The sequence below is a fragment of the Chiloscyllium plagiosum genome, unplaced genomic scaffold, assembly GCF_037043375.1.
Source record: "Chiloscyllium plagiosum isolate Xiang-an unplaced genomic scaffold, Cpla_swu_hap1 HiC_scaffold_11, whole genome shotgun sequence".
Taxonomy (NCBI): domain Eukaryota; kingdom Metazoa; phylum Chordata; class Chondrichthyes; order Orectolobiformes; family Hemiscylliidae; genus Chiloscyllium; species Chiloscyllium plagiosum.
In genome coordinates, this window is record NW_028270149.1 from 86,322,592 (window position 1) to 86,339,743 (window position 17,152).

At 52.7% G+C, this 17,152-nt stretch overlaps 1 protein-coding gene across 1 annotated transcript in view; it reads right to left on the bottom strand.

The window, feature by feature from the left end:
• LOC122557055 (proteolipid protein DM alpha) overlaps positions 1-16,962 on the bottom strand; it is a 56,545-nt gene extending 39,583 nt beyond the window's left edge. Inside the window, exon 1 of the mRNA XM_087992286.1 lies at positions 16,816-16,962. Coding sequence (XP_087848412.1) covers positions 16,816-16,819 — 4 coding nt within the window. The 5' untranslated portion in view covers positions 16,820-16,962. The remainder of the gene's footprint in view (positions 1-16,815) is intronic.
• Between the last annotated feature and the right edge of the window lie 190 nt (positions 16,963-17,152).

Below are 17,152 nucleotides of genomic sequence, written 5' to 3' on the forward strand. Positions count from 1 at the left end.
AAAGGTTCAGAAGGATATGGGCCAAATGCAGGGAAATAGGGTTAGTATGGATGGACATTTTGGTCAGCATGGACTAGTTTGGGCCAAATGGCCTGCCTCCGTGTTGTAGGACTGTATTGGGTGAATATGGGACCAGTGTGCTTTCTGGTCTGTCCACGCTTCTACACTAAGTTTCTAAGATATGGAGCAAGAGCTTGAGCTTATGTCAAGGTTGGATGCACCTGGCCTACATATGGAACCTTAAAATTCAGGGGATAAGGGGGACAGGGTGCATAAACATGGCTTATACAAATGACTGAAGAGTGATCTAATGGATTTGTTAAAGGTTCAATACAGAGTCAATTTATGGGTGGCACGGTGGCTCAGTGGTTAGCACTGCTGCCTCACAGCGCCAGAGACCCGGGTTCAATTCCCGCCTCTGGCGACTGTGTGGAGTTTGCACATTCTCCCCGTGTCTGCGTGGGTTTCCTCCGGGTGCTCCGGTTTCCTCCCACAATCCAAAAATGTGCAGGTTAGGTGAATTGGCCATGCTAAATTGCCCGTAGTGTTAGGTGAAGAGGTAAATGTAGGGGAATGGGTCTGGGTGGGTCGCGCTTCGGCGGGTCAGTGTGGACTTGTTGTGCCGAAGGGCCTGTTTTCACACTGTAAGTAATCTAATCTAATCAATTGAAGATCTGAAGACTATGCTCAAATATATTTTTCTTGTAAACAACTTTTCTGGTTATAAAAGGCATATAGACTAAAGATAGAAAACAGAGTCATGATGGAGCACTGGCATAACTTGAATTATAAAACATTCCACTTATAGATTTCCATATAAACATGGTTGGGGATGGGTCTCACAGAATCCAGTGGGCACCATTCGCACAGTCTTTCCACATCACCCCCCATTAGAGATAGTGTGGTTCTGGGTCAATCTGACATGTTAACTGTTTTTGTCTGTTGCCTGGCATGCTGAGTATTTCTATTCTGTTCTTATTATGGATACATCGCATCAACAATATTTAATAATTTTGTGCTAACAGTCCACAAACTAAGCAAACCTGTTCATGCGTGAGGCAACAGAAGAGCTGTGGGAGGTGTGTTAAAAGGCTTTTAATGTGTACAAAACCAGTTTGGACTCCTAAGGAGCAAGAGCTCTACCTGTGAAAAAAGAAAATAAAGCAGCCTTGGGTAATTTAGCAAATAAGAGGAAACATAAAACTAAAAGAAAAAAAACTGTTCAAAGAAACAAAACAGCATTGACACTGGAAATGAGAAAGATACCAAGAACATCAAACAATTACTAAATAGTTAACAAGAGTGGTAAAAATACAGTATAAAAAGATATGCAAGGGATATCAAAATCAACACCAGAAATATTAGTTACAGGAAGAAGAGGGGATGGTCAGACAGCAATTAATCATCTTCAAAAATGATAATGATTTTGTGAATGAAAGTAAGGGAATGACAGACACATTAGATAAATTACAATGCAGAAAGAGATCAGTCCAAGGAAACTAATTTTGAAACTGTTATGTTATGTCTCAGTCAGTATACCTCTAAAACACAGATTCATTACATCTTCACTGCATGTGATTTGAGCTTATAAAGTTCTTGTACTCCCTCTAACTAAAGATCACTGGAAGCATAACATTCAACTGGAAGCATGCTCCTAACAGCTTAATGTTACTCCAGACAGTATGCGCTTGGGGAATGTTTGTATGTAATGCTTAGTTATAATAAATATATGTTTGATTTTTCAGTATCATGATATAGATACCCAGTTTATGATATTTTGGGTTGACAGGAGACAAATAAGAAATAGGATCAGGAGCTCACTAAATCTAATTAAATTAAAAGGCAGTTAGGGATGAGCACAAAGGAAGATAGTTGTTGTTGTGGAGGGTCAGTCATCTCAGCTCCAGGATAGCTCTGCAGCAGTCCCTCAGGGTAGTGTCCTCAATAATTTTCAGCTGCTTCATCGATGACCCTCCCTCTGTCATAAGGCCAGAAGTGGGGATGTTCGCTGCCGGTTGCCCAGTGTTCAGCACCATTCGCAACTCCTCAGATACTGAAGCAGTCTGTGCTCAAATGCAACAAGATCTGGACAATATCCAGGCGTGGGCCAACAAGTGACAAGTGACATTCGCGCCACACAAATGACAGACAATGACCATCACCATAAGAGACATTCTAACCACGCCCCTTGACATTTAATGGTATTACCATTAATGAATCTTCCACTGCCAACATCCTTGGGGTTACCATTGACCAGAAACTCAACTGGACTCACCACATAAACACAGTGGCTACAAGAGCAGGTCAGAGACTAGGGATACTATGGCGAGTAACTCATCTCCTGTTACCCCAAAATCTATCAACCATCTACAAGGTACAAGTCAGTGAGTGTGATGGAATACTCCCTACTTGCTGGGATGGGTGCAGCTCCAACAACACATAAGAAGCTTGACACCAGTAAGGACAAAGCAATCCACTTGATTGGCACCACATCTACACAACATTCAATCTCTCCACCTCTGGCGCTCAGTAGCAGCAGTGTGCACTATCTCCAAGGCGCACTGCAGAAATTCACCAAAGATCCTCAGACAGCACCTGCCAAATCCACGACCACTTCCATTTACAAGGACAAGGACAAGGGCAGCAGGTACTTATGAACACCACAACCTGCAAGTTCCCCTCCAAGCCACTCACCATCCTGACATGGAAATGTATGTTCCTTCCACAGTTGTTAGGTCAAAATCCTGGAAATCCATCGCTAATGGCATTGAGAGTCAACCCACAGCAAGTGGACTGCAGTGATTCAAGAAGGCAGCTCACCACCACCTTCTGAAGGGCAAACAGGGATGGGCTGTCAATGCTGGCCCAGCCAGTGATGCTCAAGTACCACAAATGAACTTAAAAAAAAAAGCAACTAATGTCTTTGCTAAGAGTGCTCATGTCATATGGAAAACACAAGTTATTAGATAAATTTCATCCCAGGGATTGAAGATGCAGGTGCACAAACTATATTTTTCTATAGTTCTATACATAATTAATTTATTTATATTGGCAAACTACACATTACTGCCTTCATTTTAGAAGGGAAAAAAAAAAAAGAGGGAAATTAGGGAATCATAGACAGTTAGTCTAATGGCTTCTGCTGGGAAGTGGTTAGATTTTCAAATTGAGGATAGAGTGAGTGAGTTGATACGTTCAGCTTATCAGAGAGCCAGTACAATCTAGTATAAGAGGTTGAAAGATGGAACTGATCAATTTCTGTTCGAAGAGGTGACTAAAGTTGCAAACAAGGGAATGAGTATCAATACAGAAACAAAAACAAATTGCTGGAAAAGCTCAGCAGCATCTGTGAAGAGAAATCAAAGTTAACATTTTGGTTCCAGTGGCATTTCCTCAGAACTGGACCTGACATGTTAACTTTGAATTCTCTGCACAGACCTGTTGAGCTTTTCCAGTAGCTTTTGTTTTCATTTCTAATTCACAGCATCCGCAGTTCTTTCAGTTTTTCTTTAACGAGCATGAATAGTTTGTATATAGATATCCGGGAGATGCTTGATAAAATCAACAACTTGCTCTTGTTTGATCCCTTTAACAGCACATAGAGGGGCATTATAAACAAGATATCACACTGAGGCAAAGACAAAATATCTGTTCAGAGAAAGGTTTTATAAAGTTTCCAAAAAAAAGGAGGAAAGGCAATCAGAGGTGATGAGGTTTTGGAAGGCCATTCACAATGGCATAGTTTCAAATAGCTGAGTGAAATGTAAATTGTAATCTCCACTTGTGGTCCTTTGATAGGGACACAGGACAGGAAAGACCATGGAATAGTGTGAAAACAAAACAAAAAAGAGAGTAGGCATAGTTACAACATTTAAGAGACATTTGGACAGGTACATGAATAGGAAAGGTTTAGAGAGATATGGACCAAACACAGGTAAGCAAGACTAGTTTAATTTGGGAACGTGGTTGGCATGGATGAGTTGGACCAAAAGATCTGTTTCCGTTCTATGAGCATTTTCAAATTTAAGCACTTAAATCGGGAACCAATGTAGGTCAGCAAGTGTAGACATGATGGGAAAGTAGCTTGGTATAAGTTGAGACACTGGCAGGAGAGGTTTGTATAACTGCAACTTTACACATGGCTGACGTGGGTCCCTGTTAATCCAATTGTAAGCTCCCTATTAGCCTGAGCCCCTTATTCCATCTCTGCAACTCTTCTCAATCCTTCCCTCAAATCATCTGCTGCCAAAACTTAAATCCATATTTTATCACTGCCATTTCCTGGAACATGGACATTCTCCCACCCTCCACAAATGTCCCACCGTCCAAAACTCTTTAGCCCCATGATCTAACTCTCACCAGATTCTGAAAGCCCAGCATCCACCTACTTGCTGATCAGCATATAATCATGGTAGCACTGGACTGCAATGTAAAAATATTAATTCGCATGTTTCTCAATTCTTCCACTATTCCATGGTTTCCTAATCTCCTCCATCCAGAGAGCCAAACTTCACTCAACTGCACAACAAGTCACTCTGCTCAGTAAGTCAGTCTCCTCCATGAAAACATTTCTTAAAATCTCTCTTTGACCAAACGTTTAGTTAATCCTCTAAATGTCTTCCTTTGGCTTGGTTTCCATTTTCGGTTGATTAGACTTACCATGAGGCCTTTTGGGAAATTTACTGACATTAAAAACTGATAGAAAGATTAAAGTAATTTTATTCTAATTAGGGGAAAGCGAGTGCTTTGCGTGAAATAATCTTCACAGTTTGAATGAATGAATGAATGAATGACAAGCATCTTCGGGACTTCAGCTGATCAATTCGATATCACAGGACCAAGAAAACAATACGGACATATGCCATCCCATAAAAGCAAGGCAGCTAAATCCCCTCAGTTTAAGCAAAAGGTGCATCTACAAATATAACGAAACTAAGTTTACCTTCTCCCTCTTGAAATGATCATTTCAAAAAATCCTGCTTGATGGGTCACAAATGAAAGAGATGAATCAATCAGACCTTGGAATAAAACACACAAGCTCGTAAACCCGTAAGATTTCAGTTCTCTCACATACACTTCTCCCTGCTCACCCTGTTATTCATTCAGACCTGGCCACAAAATGGGTTCAAACGATAAATCATAGCAGCAATATTCTTGGGTTAGTGTTTCACAGGAACGAGCTAATTCTCTCAAGACATGGGTTCAAAACCCACCAGGGCAACTGGTGGAATTTAAATTACATTTAGGTATATCGGGAATATGAAAATGTTAATTAACAATGTAACAGATTTCTGGGAAAATCCATCAGGTTCGCACAAGTCCTTCAGGAGAAAGGAATCTGCTGTGCCTAACCAGTCAGGCCTACATGTGACTCCAGGCCCACAACAATGTGGTTGACCCTCAACTGCCCTGTGAAGCAGCTTTGAAAGCCTCTCACATGGCTCACCAGCTCCTCCTTAAAAGGTCACGTTCAGGGGATGTAATGGCATAGTGGTCTTACCACTGCTCTGGTAATCCAGAGACCAAGGTAACATTCTGGGGACATGGGCTTGAATCCCACCATGGCAGATGGGAGAATATAAATTCAACAAAATCCAGAATTAAAAGTCTAACTTTGACCACAAAACAACTATGTCTATGGTTGTAAAAGCCTACCTTATTCAGTAGTATCCTTTCCAGAAAATAATCTGGCCTGTGTGTGACTCTGGACAAATAGCAATGTAGCTGATTTTTTTTTTTAAAAACTGCCCTCTGAAAGAACATAGCAAGTCATAGAACAAAGAACAGTACAGTGCAGCACAGGTCCTTTGGACCTCGATGTTGTGCCAACCTTTTTATCCTACCCCAAGATCAACCTAACCTACAAACCCTTAATTTTACTATCATCCATGTCCCTAATGTACCCGACTTTACTACAACTGCTGGCAGTACATTCCACGCACCCACCACTCTCTGTGCAAAGAACCTACCTCTGACATCTCCCCTAAATGTTCCTCCAATCATCTTAAAATTATGCCCTCTTGTGATCGAGACTTCTTCCCAGGGCAGGAACATCTGACTATCCACTCTATCTGTGCCTCTCATCATCTTGTACACCTCTACCAAGTCGCCTCTCATCCTTCTTCATTCCAATGAGAAAAGCCCTCACTCCCTCAACCATTCTTCATGAGACATACTCTTCAGTCCAGGCAGCATCCTGGTAAATCTCCTCTGTACTCTCTCTAAAGCATCCACATCCTTCCTTTAATGAGGCGACCAGAACTGAACATAATATTCCAAGTGTGATCTAACCAGGGCTGTATACAGTTGCAGCATAATCTCGTGGCTCTTAAACTCAATCCCCTGCTCATAAAAGCCAACACACCATAAGCCTTAACAACCCTATTAACTTGGGTGGCAACTTTGAGGGATCTATGGACATGGACATTAAGATCCCTCTGTTCTCTACACTGTCAAGAATCCCGCCTTTAACCCTATAATTGGCATTCAAATTCGACCTTCCCAAATAAATCACTTCATACTTTTCCAGGTTGAACTCCAACTGACACTTTCTAGCCCAGTTCTGCATCTTGTCAATATCCCATTGTAATCTATAATAGCCTTCCACACTATCCACCAGTCCACCAAAAATCAGCAAACTTACTAACCCACCCTTCCACTTCTGCATCCAAATCATTTATAAAAATCACAAAGAGCAGAGGTCCCAGAACCGATCCCTGTGGAACACCACTGGTCACAGAGCTCCAGACTGAATACTTCCCATCTATCACCACCCTCTGTCTTCTATGGGACAGCCAATTCTGTATCCAGACAGCCAGATTTCCCTGTATCCCATGCCTCCTTACTTTCTGAATGGGGAACCTGATCAAAACGCCTGTCTGGCCCAGGGGACTTATCTATCCTTATGTTTTTCAAAGATTTTGGCACATCCTCTTTCTTAACATCAACCTGTTCAAGCACATCAGCCTGTTTCATGCTGTCCTCACAAACATCAAGGACTCTCACATTAGTGAACACTGAAGCAAAGTATTCAGTGAGGACCTCCCATATCTCCTCCGACTCCAGGCATAAGTTCCCTTCACTATCCCTGATCAGCCCGACCCTCACTCTGGCCATCCTCTTGTTCCTCACATAAGTGTAGAATGCCTTAGTGATTTTCTTTAATCCTTCCTGCTAAAGCTTTTTCATGCCCCCTTCTAGCTCTCCTTAGTGCATTCTTCAGTTCCTTCCTGGCTACCTTGTAAGCCTCTAGAGCCCTGTTTGATCCTTGCCTCCTCAAGTAAGTAAGTAGTAAGCTTCCTTCTTCCTCTTGACTAGATGTTGTACATCCCTTGTCACCCAAGGTTCTTTCACCCTTCCTTGCCTCAGTAGGTCAAACCTGTCCAGCACCATCAGCAAGTGCTTCTTAACCAACCTTCACATTTCTGTCGTGCAATTCCCGGAGAACATTTGTTCCTAATTTAGACACCCCAGTTCCTGCCTAATAGCATTGTAATTCCCCCTATCCCTCTCCATGACTATAGTAAAGGACAGGGAGTTGTGATCACTATCACTGGGAGATCTGACACCATTAGTTGTATCAAAATGCTGAAAAGCCTCAAATAAAAAAAGGAATAAAACCAAACAGGCCACGTGAAATCAGTCTAGGAACTGACAATGACAAACTCAGCCCTTTCAGCCTTTCCATGTCCTCCTTACTAATATCTGGCTACTAGTGCCAAACTTAGCCAAGCTTCCTCAGTCTAGCCGACCTGACAGTCATACTCTTAGAATCACACCTTATAGACAATGTCTCAGACGTCACCACAGCTAGTATGCCCTGTCCCAACAGCAGGGCAGGTCCATCAAGAGTGTTGGCACAGTGGTTTACAGTCAGGAGGGTATTGCCTTGGGAGTCCTCAACATCGACCCCGCACCCCATGAAGGTAAAACGTCAGGTAATACATGGGCAAGGAAAATTCCTGATTACTTGTACTGCAGCCCTCCCCTCAACCTCCACATGTTGAACACTACTTGGAGGAAGCACTGAGGGAAGAAAGGACACAGAACATACTCTAGGTCAGAGGACTTCAATGTCCACCATGAAATGTTGCTCAGCAACACCATTAAGACTTCACTAGCTTGGTTAGTAAAGGACATTATGGGTCTATCTACACCTTATAGACTGCAGTGGTTCAAGAAGGCAGCTCACCACCACTTTCCCAAAGGGAACTAGGGACAGACAATAGATGCTGCCCCAGCCAGGAGCACCCACATCTCAGGAGTGAATTGAAAATGTTAGGATCAACCAACAACATTGGTCTTGTCAGTGATGCTGTCACTGCAAGAACAAATTAAAAGGAAAAATGGCATGATGCTACCCAGGAGTCAGTCTCAAATTCTCACCCTCTTATCATCCTGAAGGCACCTTCCTATTCCCACCCTATCAAGCATGGCATACTCTCACTCACCTACCATCCCTAACCACCATTCCTACTCCCTACTGAGGCCTGCTTGAACTCAGTATTCATTGCTTTCTAGAGGAATCTCATTTGTCCAGTTAATAAATTCTGGAATTTCAGTATCAAGTCTCAGAACTGGTCAGAAATATGAGTCATTTTTATTCTCTCTGCAATTCCATTGTGCCGAGAAAGACCCTCCATTCAGGACCAGAAGGGGTTAATTCAACAGTTGGAAGCATTCCTAATATGAAGTCGGTTATTTTCCAAACAATACAATTACTTTATTCAGTTTGTTCAGTCAAGAGTCACTCTACATCATGGGAATAAGAAGGGAACAGAAGCTGGGGAACAAAAGGGATAGCTGAGCCCAAACACAGCTGACAGTCTGACAAATCAGAACAACTGGTTCCCAAACCCAGCTCGCCAATTCATTCTCACTGCTCTACACCCCACTTAAAGACAAACAATCCCATTTTACATTTCACCAGCACAACACTAATTTATACAACTCCAAAGCCGCTCTGAACTTGCTCTCAATCCAAGATAGATGCTGAAGAGAATTAAAATGCTCCAGGGGTCTATGTTGGGGCCTCTGTGTCCCAATCCCAATGTCTGACTTCCTGATGAAGGGACCAAAAGTAATCTAGCCAGGTTTGCTTACAATACAAAGTTAGGAGGCTTTGAAGGAATCACAGATAGTCTACGTTACTGCAGTATAATATGAGTACATGTAATGTTATTTATTTTGGTGGAAAAATTGGAAAAACAGGATATTTTTGTACATCAGTTCAAAGTGATCAGTGTGTCACAAAGTACAAAACTAACATCGAAGTGCAGAAAGCATCTAAAATTTAAAATGATTGGTAAAAGAACCAAAGGGAATCTTACTACTGGAACAAGTGGCTAAGGCCTGGAATTGTTCGAGAATGTGGTAGAGGCAGATTCAGACATGACAAGTCAAATAGCCTCCCTTCAGTAATAGTAATCATTCTGTGGTTTGATGCTGTGTTGGTCTTGAGTGTAAAGAGATGGGATTGGAACATAGGAGTGAGAAAAATCATGCCGCAATTCCTTGGTGTATTGTGCAGCACATACACAAGGAAAGATCTAATGTTATTGACAGGGTGCAGTAAAGGTTCACTTAAGTGATTCTTTAGATTGGGAGAGCTCTCTTGGGGTGAGAGGATGAGTAAATTAAATCAATACACCCTACTATTTAGAAGAATGAGTGTTGATCGCATCAAAAGGGCGGATGGCATAGGGAAGAGGCTTCATCCCGTAGTTGGACAATGCAAGGCAAGGGATCCCAATCTCAGGTTAAGGGTTTGATCCTTTAGGAATGGGATGAAAAGAGATTTCATACTTCGGGTTGCAAATCTTTATCGCAGAGAAGGAGGGGATGCTCCATTCTTGCATATAGATAGGGTTAATGGTATCTTCCTCGGGTGGGAGATTTCAAGACTAGGGTGCATACCTTTAAGCTGAGAAGAGAGAGATTTAAAAAAAAAAAAGACATGAGGAGCAATTTTTTTGTATTTACACAGAGATTGGTTTGTATATGGAATGAACTTCCTAAATAAGTAGTGGATGCTGGAACAGTTACAAGGTCTAAAAGATCCTTAGATAACTACATGTATAGGGGAAAGTGAGGACTGCAGGTGCTGAAGCTCAGAGTCTAGAGTGTAGCGCTGGAAAAGCACAGCAGGTCTGGCAGCATCCGAGGGAGCAGGAAAATCGATGTTCCGGGCGTAAGTCCTTCATCAGGATTCCTGCTCCTCAGATGCTACCTGTGCGGCTGTGCTTTTCCAGCACCGCACTCTCGACTAACTATGCGTATAGGAAATGTATGGAGGGATACAGGCTGGGAGCAGTCAGGCAGGACTAGTTCAGTTTGAGATTATGTTCGGCATGGACTGGTTGGACTGAAAAGGTCTGTTTCTGTGCTGTATGACTCAATGACTAAAGGCAATAGATGTTTGGCCTCTCAGGAAATCTAGTGGGAAGTCAAAACTGAGATTGAAGATCTGTTTGGCTCTTATTAAACACTGAAGCAAGCTCAAGGTGACAAACGGTCTAGTCCTGTTCCAAGCTACACTAAACATTAGCTTATGTCAATGCACTCTCCATTGTTTACTCTAATTACACTGATTGTAACTTAGAAATGAAAAAAGTAAGAGTGGAATTTAGTGATTTTTCTGCCAATCCAGATTTGAAATAGTTACATAAGAAATACAAACAGGTAGTGTCAATGGGACAATACAAGAATGTATTGGAGGCAGTTTTTAACAAGGAGCCAAGTCATCAGGAGTCAGGGTGATACAGCCGCTGTGGACTGTAGGGACAGTGGATGGAGGCAGGGGACTGGGGTCTAATACCATAGATTGGAGGGGTGCAGTACTTCACTATGCTGAGGATTGAAAGTCCTTCACAAAGTCCTGAATTCAGCTCAGAAAATATATGCAAGAAAGGAAAATTAGCCAAAATACTGCCCGTTTCTGAACAGACCCACCATTCATGGCATTACAATCCAACAGACTCCTGACACTGAATCGAGGGAGCATTGCCCTCGGTGAGTGAGCACCTTAATATGGAAGATGGCAAATCCAAGGTAAAATGAAATATAACAAGGTTCCAGCGTATAGTCAGAATCAGTAAGTCATTTATACTGATCAATGCCACAGTGAGAAACATAGACCAACAAAGTCTCAGATTCCACCACAAGGCTACATCATCTTAAGTGAGCCATGTAGCAACATTACACTTGACCTCTCGGACCACAGCAAGTTGAAAAAAGAAGACAGTGATCCTCCCCTTAACAGTTGGAGGAGCAGGAGTCACTGGTGAAACAACTCCATCCCAGTGGGAGAAAGTGGCATCACTGGGGGAGGTGAGAAGAATGGGGGGTGGGGGGGGAGAAAATCAAGGGCAAGGGATGGGCAGGAGGCAAGGGAGCAGGGTGATGTCTGAGGAGGCTCTTGAGAGGGGGGGGGGGGGGGGAGGTGGAGGAGAGGGGGGGGGAGGTGGAGGGGGGGGGGGGGAGGTGGAGGAGAGGGGGGGAGGTGGAGGAGAGGGGGGGGGGGAGAGGTGGAGGAGGGGGGGGGGGGAGAGGTGGAGGAGGGGGGGGGGGGGAGAGGTGGAGGAGAGGGGGGGGGAGAGGTGGAGGAGAGGGGGGGGGAGGTGGAGGAGAGGGGGGGGGGGAGGTGGAGGAGAGGGGGGGGGAGGTGGAGGTGGAGGAGAGGGGGGGGGGAGGTGGAGGTGGAGGAGGGGGGGGGAGGGAGGTGGAGGAGAGGGGGGGGGGGAGGGAGGTGGAGGAGAGGGGGGGGGGGGGAGGGAGGTGGAGGAGAGGGGGGGGGGGAGGTGGAGGAGAGGGGGGGGGGGGAGGTGGAGGAGAGGGGGGGGGGGGAGGTGGAGGAGGGGGGGGGGGGGAGGTGGAGGAGGGGGGGGGGGAGGTGGAGGAGGGGGGGGGGAGGTGGAGGAGGGGGGGGGGGGGGGAGGTGGAGGAGGGGGGGGGGGGAGGTGGAGGAGGGGGGGGGGAGGTGGAGGAGAGGGGGGGAGGTGGAGGAGAGGGGGGGAGGTGGAGGAGAGGGGGGGAGGTGGAGGAGAGGGGGGGAGGTGGAGGAGAGGGGGGGAGGTGGAGGAGAGGGGGGGAGGTGGAGGAGAGGGGGGGAGGTGGAGGAGAGGGGGGGGGGAGGTGGAGAGGGGAGGGAGGTGGAGGAGAGGGGGGGGGAGGTGGAGGAGAGGGGGGGGGAGGTGGAGGAGAGGGGGGGGGAGGTGGAGGAGAGGGGGGGGGAGGTGGAGGAGAGGGGGGGGGAGGTGGAGGAGAGGGGGGGGAGGTGGAGGAGAGGGGGGGGGAGGTGGAGGAGAGGGGGGGGGAGGTGGAGGAGAGGGGGGGGGAGGTGGAGGAGAGGGGGGGGGAGGTGGAGGAGAGGGGGGGGGAGGTGGAGGAGAGGGGGGGGGGGAGGTGGAGGAGAGGGGGGGGGGAGGTGGAGGAGAGGGGGGTGGAGGAGAGGGGGGGGGAGGTGGAGGAGAGGGGGGGGGGAGGTGGAGGAGAGGGGGGGGGAGGTGGAGGAGAGGGGGGGGGAGGTGGAGGAGAGGGGGGGGGGAGGTGGAGGAGAGGGGGGGGGAGGTGGAGGAGAGGGGGGGGGAGGTGGAGGAGGGGTGGGAGGTGGAGGAGAGGGGGGGGGAGGTGGAGGAGAGGGGGGGGGGAGGTGGAGGAGAGGGGGGGGGGGGAGGTGGAGGAGAGGGGGGGGGAGGTGGAGGAGAGGGGGGGGGAGGTGGAGGAGAGGGGGGGGGAGGTGGAGGAGAGGGGGGGGGAGGTGGAGGAGAGGGGGGGGAGGTGGAGGAGAGGGGGGGGGAGGTGGAGGAGAGGGGGGGGGTTGAGGGGGGGGGGTTGAGGGGGGGGGGTTGAGGGGGGGGGGTTGAGGGGGGGGGGTTGAGGGGGGGGGTTGAGGGGGGGGGTTGAGGGGGGGGGTTGAGGGGGGGGGGTTGAGGGGGGGGGGTTGAGGGGGGGGGGTTGAGGGGGGGGGGTTGAGGGGGGGGGGGTTGAGGGGGGGGGGTTGAGGGGGGGGGGTTGAGGGGGGGGGGTTGAGGGGGGGGGTTGAGGGGGGGGGGTTGAGGGGGGGGGGTTGAGGGGGGGGGGTTGAGGGGGGGGGGGTGAGGGGGGGGGGTGAGGGGGGGGGGTGAGGGGGGGGGGTGAGGGGGGGGGTGAGGGGGGGGGGTTGAGGGGGGGGGGTTGAGGGGGGGGGGTTGAGGGGGGGGGGTTGAGGGGGGGGGGTTGAGGGGGGGGGGGTTGAGGGGGGGGGGGTTGAGGGGGGGGGGTTGAGGGGGGGGGGGTTGAGGGGGGGGGGGGGTTGAGGGGGGGGGGTTGAGGGGGGGGGGGTTGAGGGGGGGGGGTTGAGGGGGGGGGGTTGAGGGGGGGGTTGAGGGGGGGGTTGAGGGGGGAGGGTTGGGGGGAGGGTTGAGGGGAGGGTGGGTGGGGGGAGGGTTGAGGGGAGGGTGGGTGGGGGGAGGGTTGAGGGGAGGGTGGGTGGGGGGAGGGTTGAGGGGAGGGTGGGTGGGGGGAGGGTTGAGGGGAGGGTGGGTGGGGGGAGGGTTGAGGGGAGGGTGGGTGGGGGGAGGGTTGAGGGGAGGGTGGGTGGGGGGAGGGTTGAGGGGAGGGTGGGTGGGGGGAGGGTTGAGGGGAGGGTGGGTGGGGGGAGGGTTGAGGGGAGGGTGGGTGGGGGGAGGGTTGAGGGGAGGGTGGGTGGGGGGAGGGTTGAGGGGAGGGTGGGTGGGGGGAGGGTTGAGGGGAGGGTGGGTGGGGGGAGGGTTGAGGGGAGGGTGGGTGGGGGGAGGGTTGAGGGGAGGGAGGGTGAGGGGAGGGAGGGTTGAGGGGAGGGAGGGTTGAGGGGAGGGAGGGTTGAGGGGAGGGAGGGTTGAGGGGAGGGTGGGTTGAGGGGAGGGAGGGTGGGGGGAGGGAGGGTGGGTGGGGGGAGGGAGGGTGGGTGGGGGGAGGGAGGGTGGGTGGGGGGAGGGAGGGTGGGGGGAGGGAGGGTGAGGGGAGGGAGGGTGAGGGGAGGGAGGGTTGAGGGGAGGGAGGGTGAGGGGAGGGAGGGTTGAGGGGAGGGAGGGTTGAGGGGAGGGAGGGTTGAGGGGAGGGAGGGTTGAGGGGAGGGAGGGTTGAGGGGAGGGAGGGTGGGGGGAGGGAGGGTTGAGGGGAGGGAGGGGTGGGGGGAGGGAGGGGTGGGGGGAGGGAGGGACGGAGGGTTGGGGGGAGGGAGGGAGGGTTGGGGGGAGGGAGGGGTGGGGGGAGGGAGGGTGGGTGGGGGGAGGGAGGGTGGGTGGGGGGAGGGAGGGTGAGGGGAGGGGGGGTGAGGGGAGGGGGGGGTGGGGGGAGGGAGGGGTGGGGGGAGGGAGGGTGGGTGGGGGGAGGGAGGGTGGGTGGGTGAGGGGAGGGTGGGTGGGTGAGGGGAGGGTGGGTGGGTGGGGGGAGGGTGGGTGGGTGGGGGGAGGGTGGGTGGGTGGGGGGAGGGTTGGGGGGAGGGTTGGGGGGAGGGTTGGGGGGAGGGTTGGGGGGAGGGTTGGGGGGAGGGTGGGTGGGGGGAGGGTTGGGGGGAGGGTGGGTGGGGGGAGGGTTGGGGGGAGGGTTGGGGGGAGGGTGGGTGGGGGGAGGGTTGGGGGGAGGGTGGGTGGGGGGAGGGTTGGGGGGAGGGTGGGTGGGGGGAGGGTTGGGGGGAGGGTGGGTGGGGGGAGGGTTGGGGGGAGGGTGGGTGGGGGGAGGGTTGGGGGGAGGGTGGGTGGGGGGAGGGTTGGGGGGAGGGTGGGTGGGGGGTGGGTGGGGGGGAGGGTGGGTGGGGGGTGGGTGGGGGGGAGGGTGGGTGGGGGGTGGGTGGGTGGGAGGGTGGGTGGGGGGTGGGTTGGGAGGAGGGTGGGTGGGGGGTGGGTTGGGAGGAGGGTGGGTGGGGGGTGGGTTGGGAGGAGGGTGGGTGGGGGGTGGGGTGAGGGGAGGGTGGGTGAGGGGAGGGTGGGTGAGGGGAGGGTGGGTGAGGGGAGGGTGGGTGAGGGGAGGGTGGGTGAGGGGAGGGTGGGTGAGGGGAGGGTGGGTGAGGGGAGGGTGGGTGAGGGGAGGGAGGGTGAGGGGAGGGAGGGTGGGTGGGGGGAGGGAGGGTGGGTGGGGGGAGGGAGGGTGGGGAGGGTGGGTGAGGGGAGGGAGGGTGGGTGGGTGGGGGGAGGGTGGGTGGGTGGGAGGGTGGGTGGGTGGGGGGAGGGTTGGGGGGAGGGTGGGTGGGGGGTGGGTTGGGGGGAGGGTGGGTGGGGGGAGGGTGGGTGGGGGGTGGGTGGGGGGGAGGGTGGGTGGGGGGGAGGGTGGGTGGGTGGGAGGTGGGTTGGGAGGAGGGTGGGTGGGGGGTGTGTTGAGGGGAGGGTGGGTGAGGGGCGGGTGGGTGAGGGGCGGGTGGGTGAGGGGAGGGTTGAGGGGAGGGTTGATGGGAGTGTGGGTGGGGGGAGGGTTGAGGGAGGGTTGAGGGAGGGTTGGGGGAGGGAGGGTTGGGGGAGGGTTGGGGGAGGGAGGGTTGGGGGAGGGTTGGGGGAGGGTTGGGGGAGGGAGGGTGGGGGGAGGGTGGGGGGAGGGTGGGGGGAGGGTTGAGGGGGGAGGGTTGAGGGGGGAGGGTTGAGGGGGGAGGGTTGAGGGGGGAGGGTTGAGGGGGGAGGGTTGGGGGGGGGAGGGTTGGGGGGGGGAGGGTTGGGGGGGGAGGGTTGGGGGGGGGAGGGTTGGGGGGGGGGAGGGTTGGGGGGGGGGAGGGTTGGGGGGGGAGGGTTGGGGGGAGGGTTGAGGGGGGAGGGTTGAGGGGGGAGGGTTGAGGGGAGGGTTGAGGGGAGGGTTGGGGGGAGGGTTGGGGGGAGGGTTGAGGGGAGGGTGGGTGGGGGGAGGGTTGAGGGGAGAGGGTTGAGGGGAGAGGGTTGAGGGGAGGGTTGAGGGGAGGGTGGGTGGGGGGAGGGTTGAGGGGAGGGTGGGTGGGGGGAGGGTTGAGGGGAGGGTGGGTGGGGGGAGGGTTGAGGGGAGGGTGGGTGGGGGGAGGGTTGAGGGGAGGGTTGAGGGGAGGGTGGGTTGAGGGGGAGGGTTGAGGGGGAGGGTGGGTTGAGGGGGAGGGTTGAGGGGGAGGGTGGGTGGGGGGAGGGGTGGGGGGAGGGTTGGGGGGGGGTTGAGGGGGGGGGGAGGGTTGGGGGGAGGGAGGGTTGAGGGGGGAAGGTTGGGGGGGGAGGTTGAGGGGGAGGGAGGAGGGAGGGTTGAGGGGAGGGTGGGTTGAGGGGAGGGTGGGTTGAGGGGAGGGAGGGTTGAGGGGAGGGAGGGTTGAGGGGAGGGTGGGTTGAGGGGAGGGTGGGTTGAGGGGAGGGTGGGTTGAGGGGAGGGATGAGGGGAGGGAGGGTTGAGGGGAGGGAGGGTTGAGGGGAGGGAGGGTTGAGGGGAGGGTGGGTTGAGGGGAGGGTGGGTTGAGGGGAGGGAGGGTTGAGGGGAGGGAGGGTTGAGGGGGGGAGTGAGAGGGGGAGGGGGGGAGGGAGGGTTGAGGGGAGGGGGAGGGAGGGTTGAGGGTCGGAGTGTTGAGGGAGGGAGGGAGTGAGTGAGAGAGAGTTGAGGGAGGGAGGGTGGAGTGAGGGGGGTTGAGGGAGGGATTGAGGTAACGAAAATTAGCCGGGGGACGCTCCGATCTTCCGCCCAGTCCCAGAATCGAATAAAACTTTTTGCCGTGAGCCGGGCCGGTTTTGCGGAACCCGGGACCATCAGTTTGTGCCCAAAGAACACACTTTAAACAGAGTTTGTACTAAAGTCAATGCAGCCTGACCCTTCACCCTACACCCTACACCCTACACCACCACTCTCCGTCTATCACTCACTTACCCATCTCCGGTCGGTGTCTCTGCTACACTCTGATAACATACAGCCGCACTCGCTGTCGGTGTCTCTGTTCCAGCCTCACTCACTGACACTGAGTGACTGACAGCTGCCGCCAGTTAAAGCCTCGCAACCCGCCTCCCCGCAATAAGGCAGGTTCCATCCCTTGAAATGCAGTACGGCGAAAGAAAATTTAACAGGAAACACTAATGACTGCTCTCGCTGTCAGAACCAGCACAGACCAGTGAGGATCCCAAAACAGCAGAGACCGTAAAACACACATGATATAGAAGGAACACAGACCTAACCTCTTATGACTACGCACCACAATCCCAGAACATCA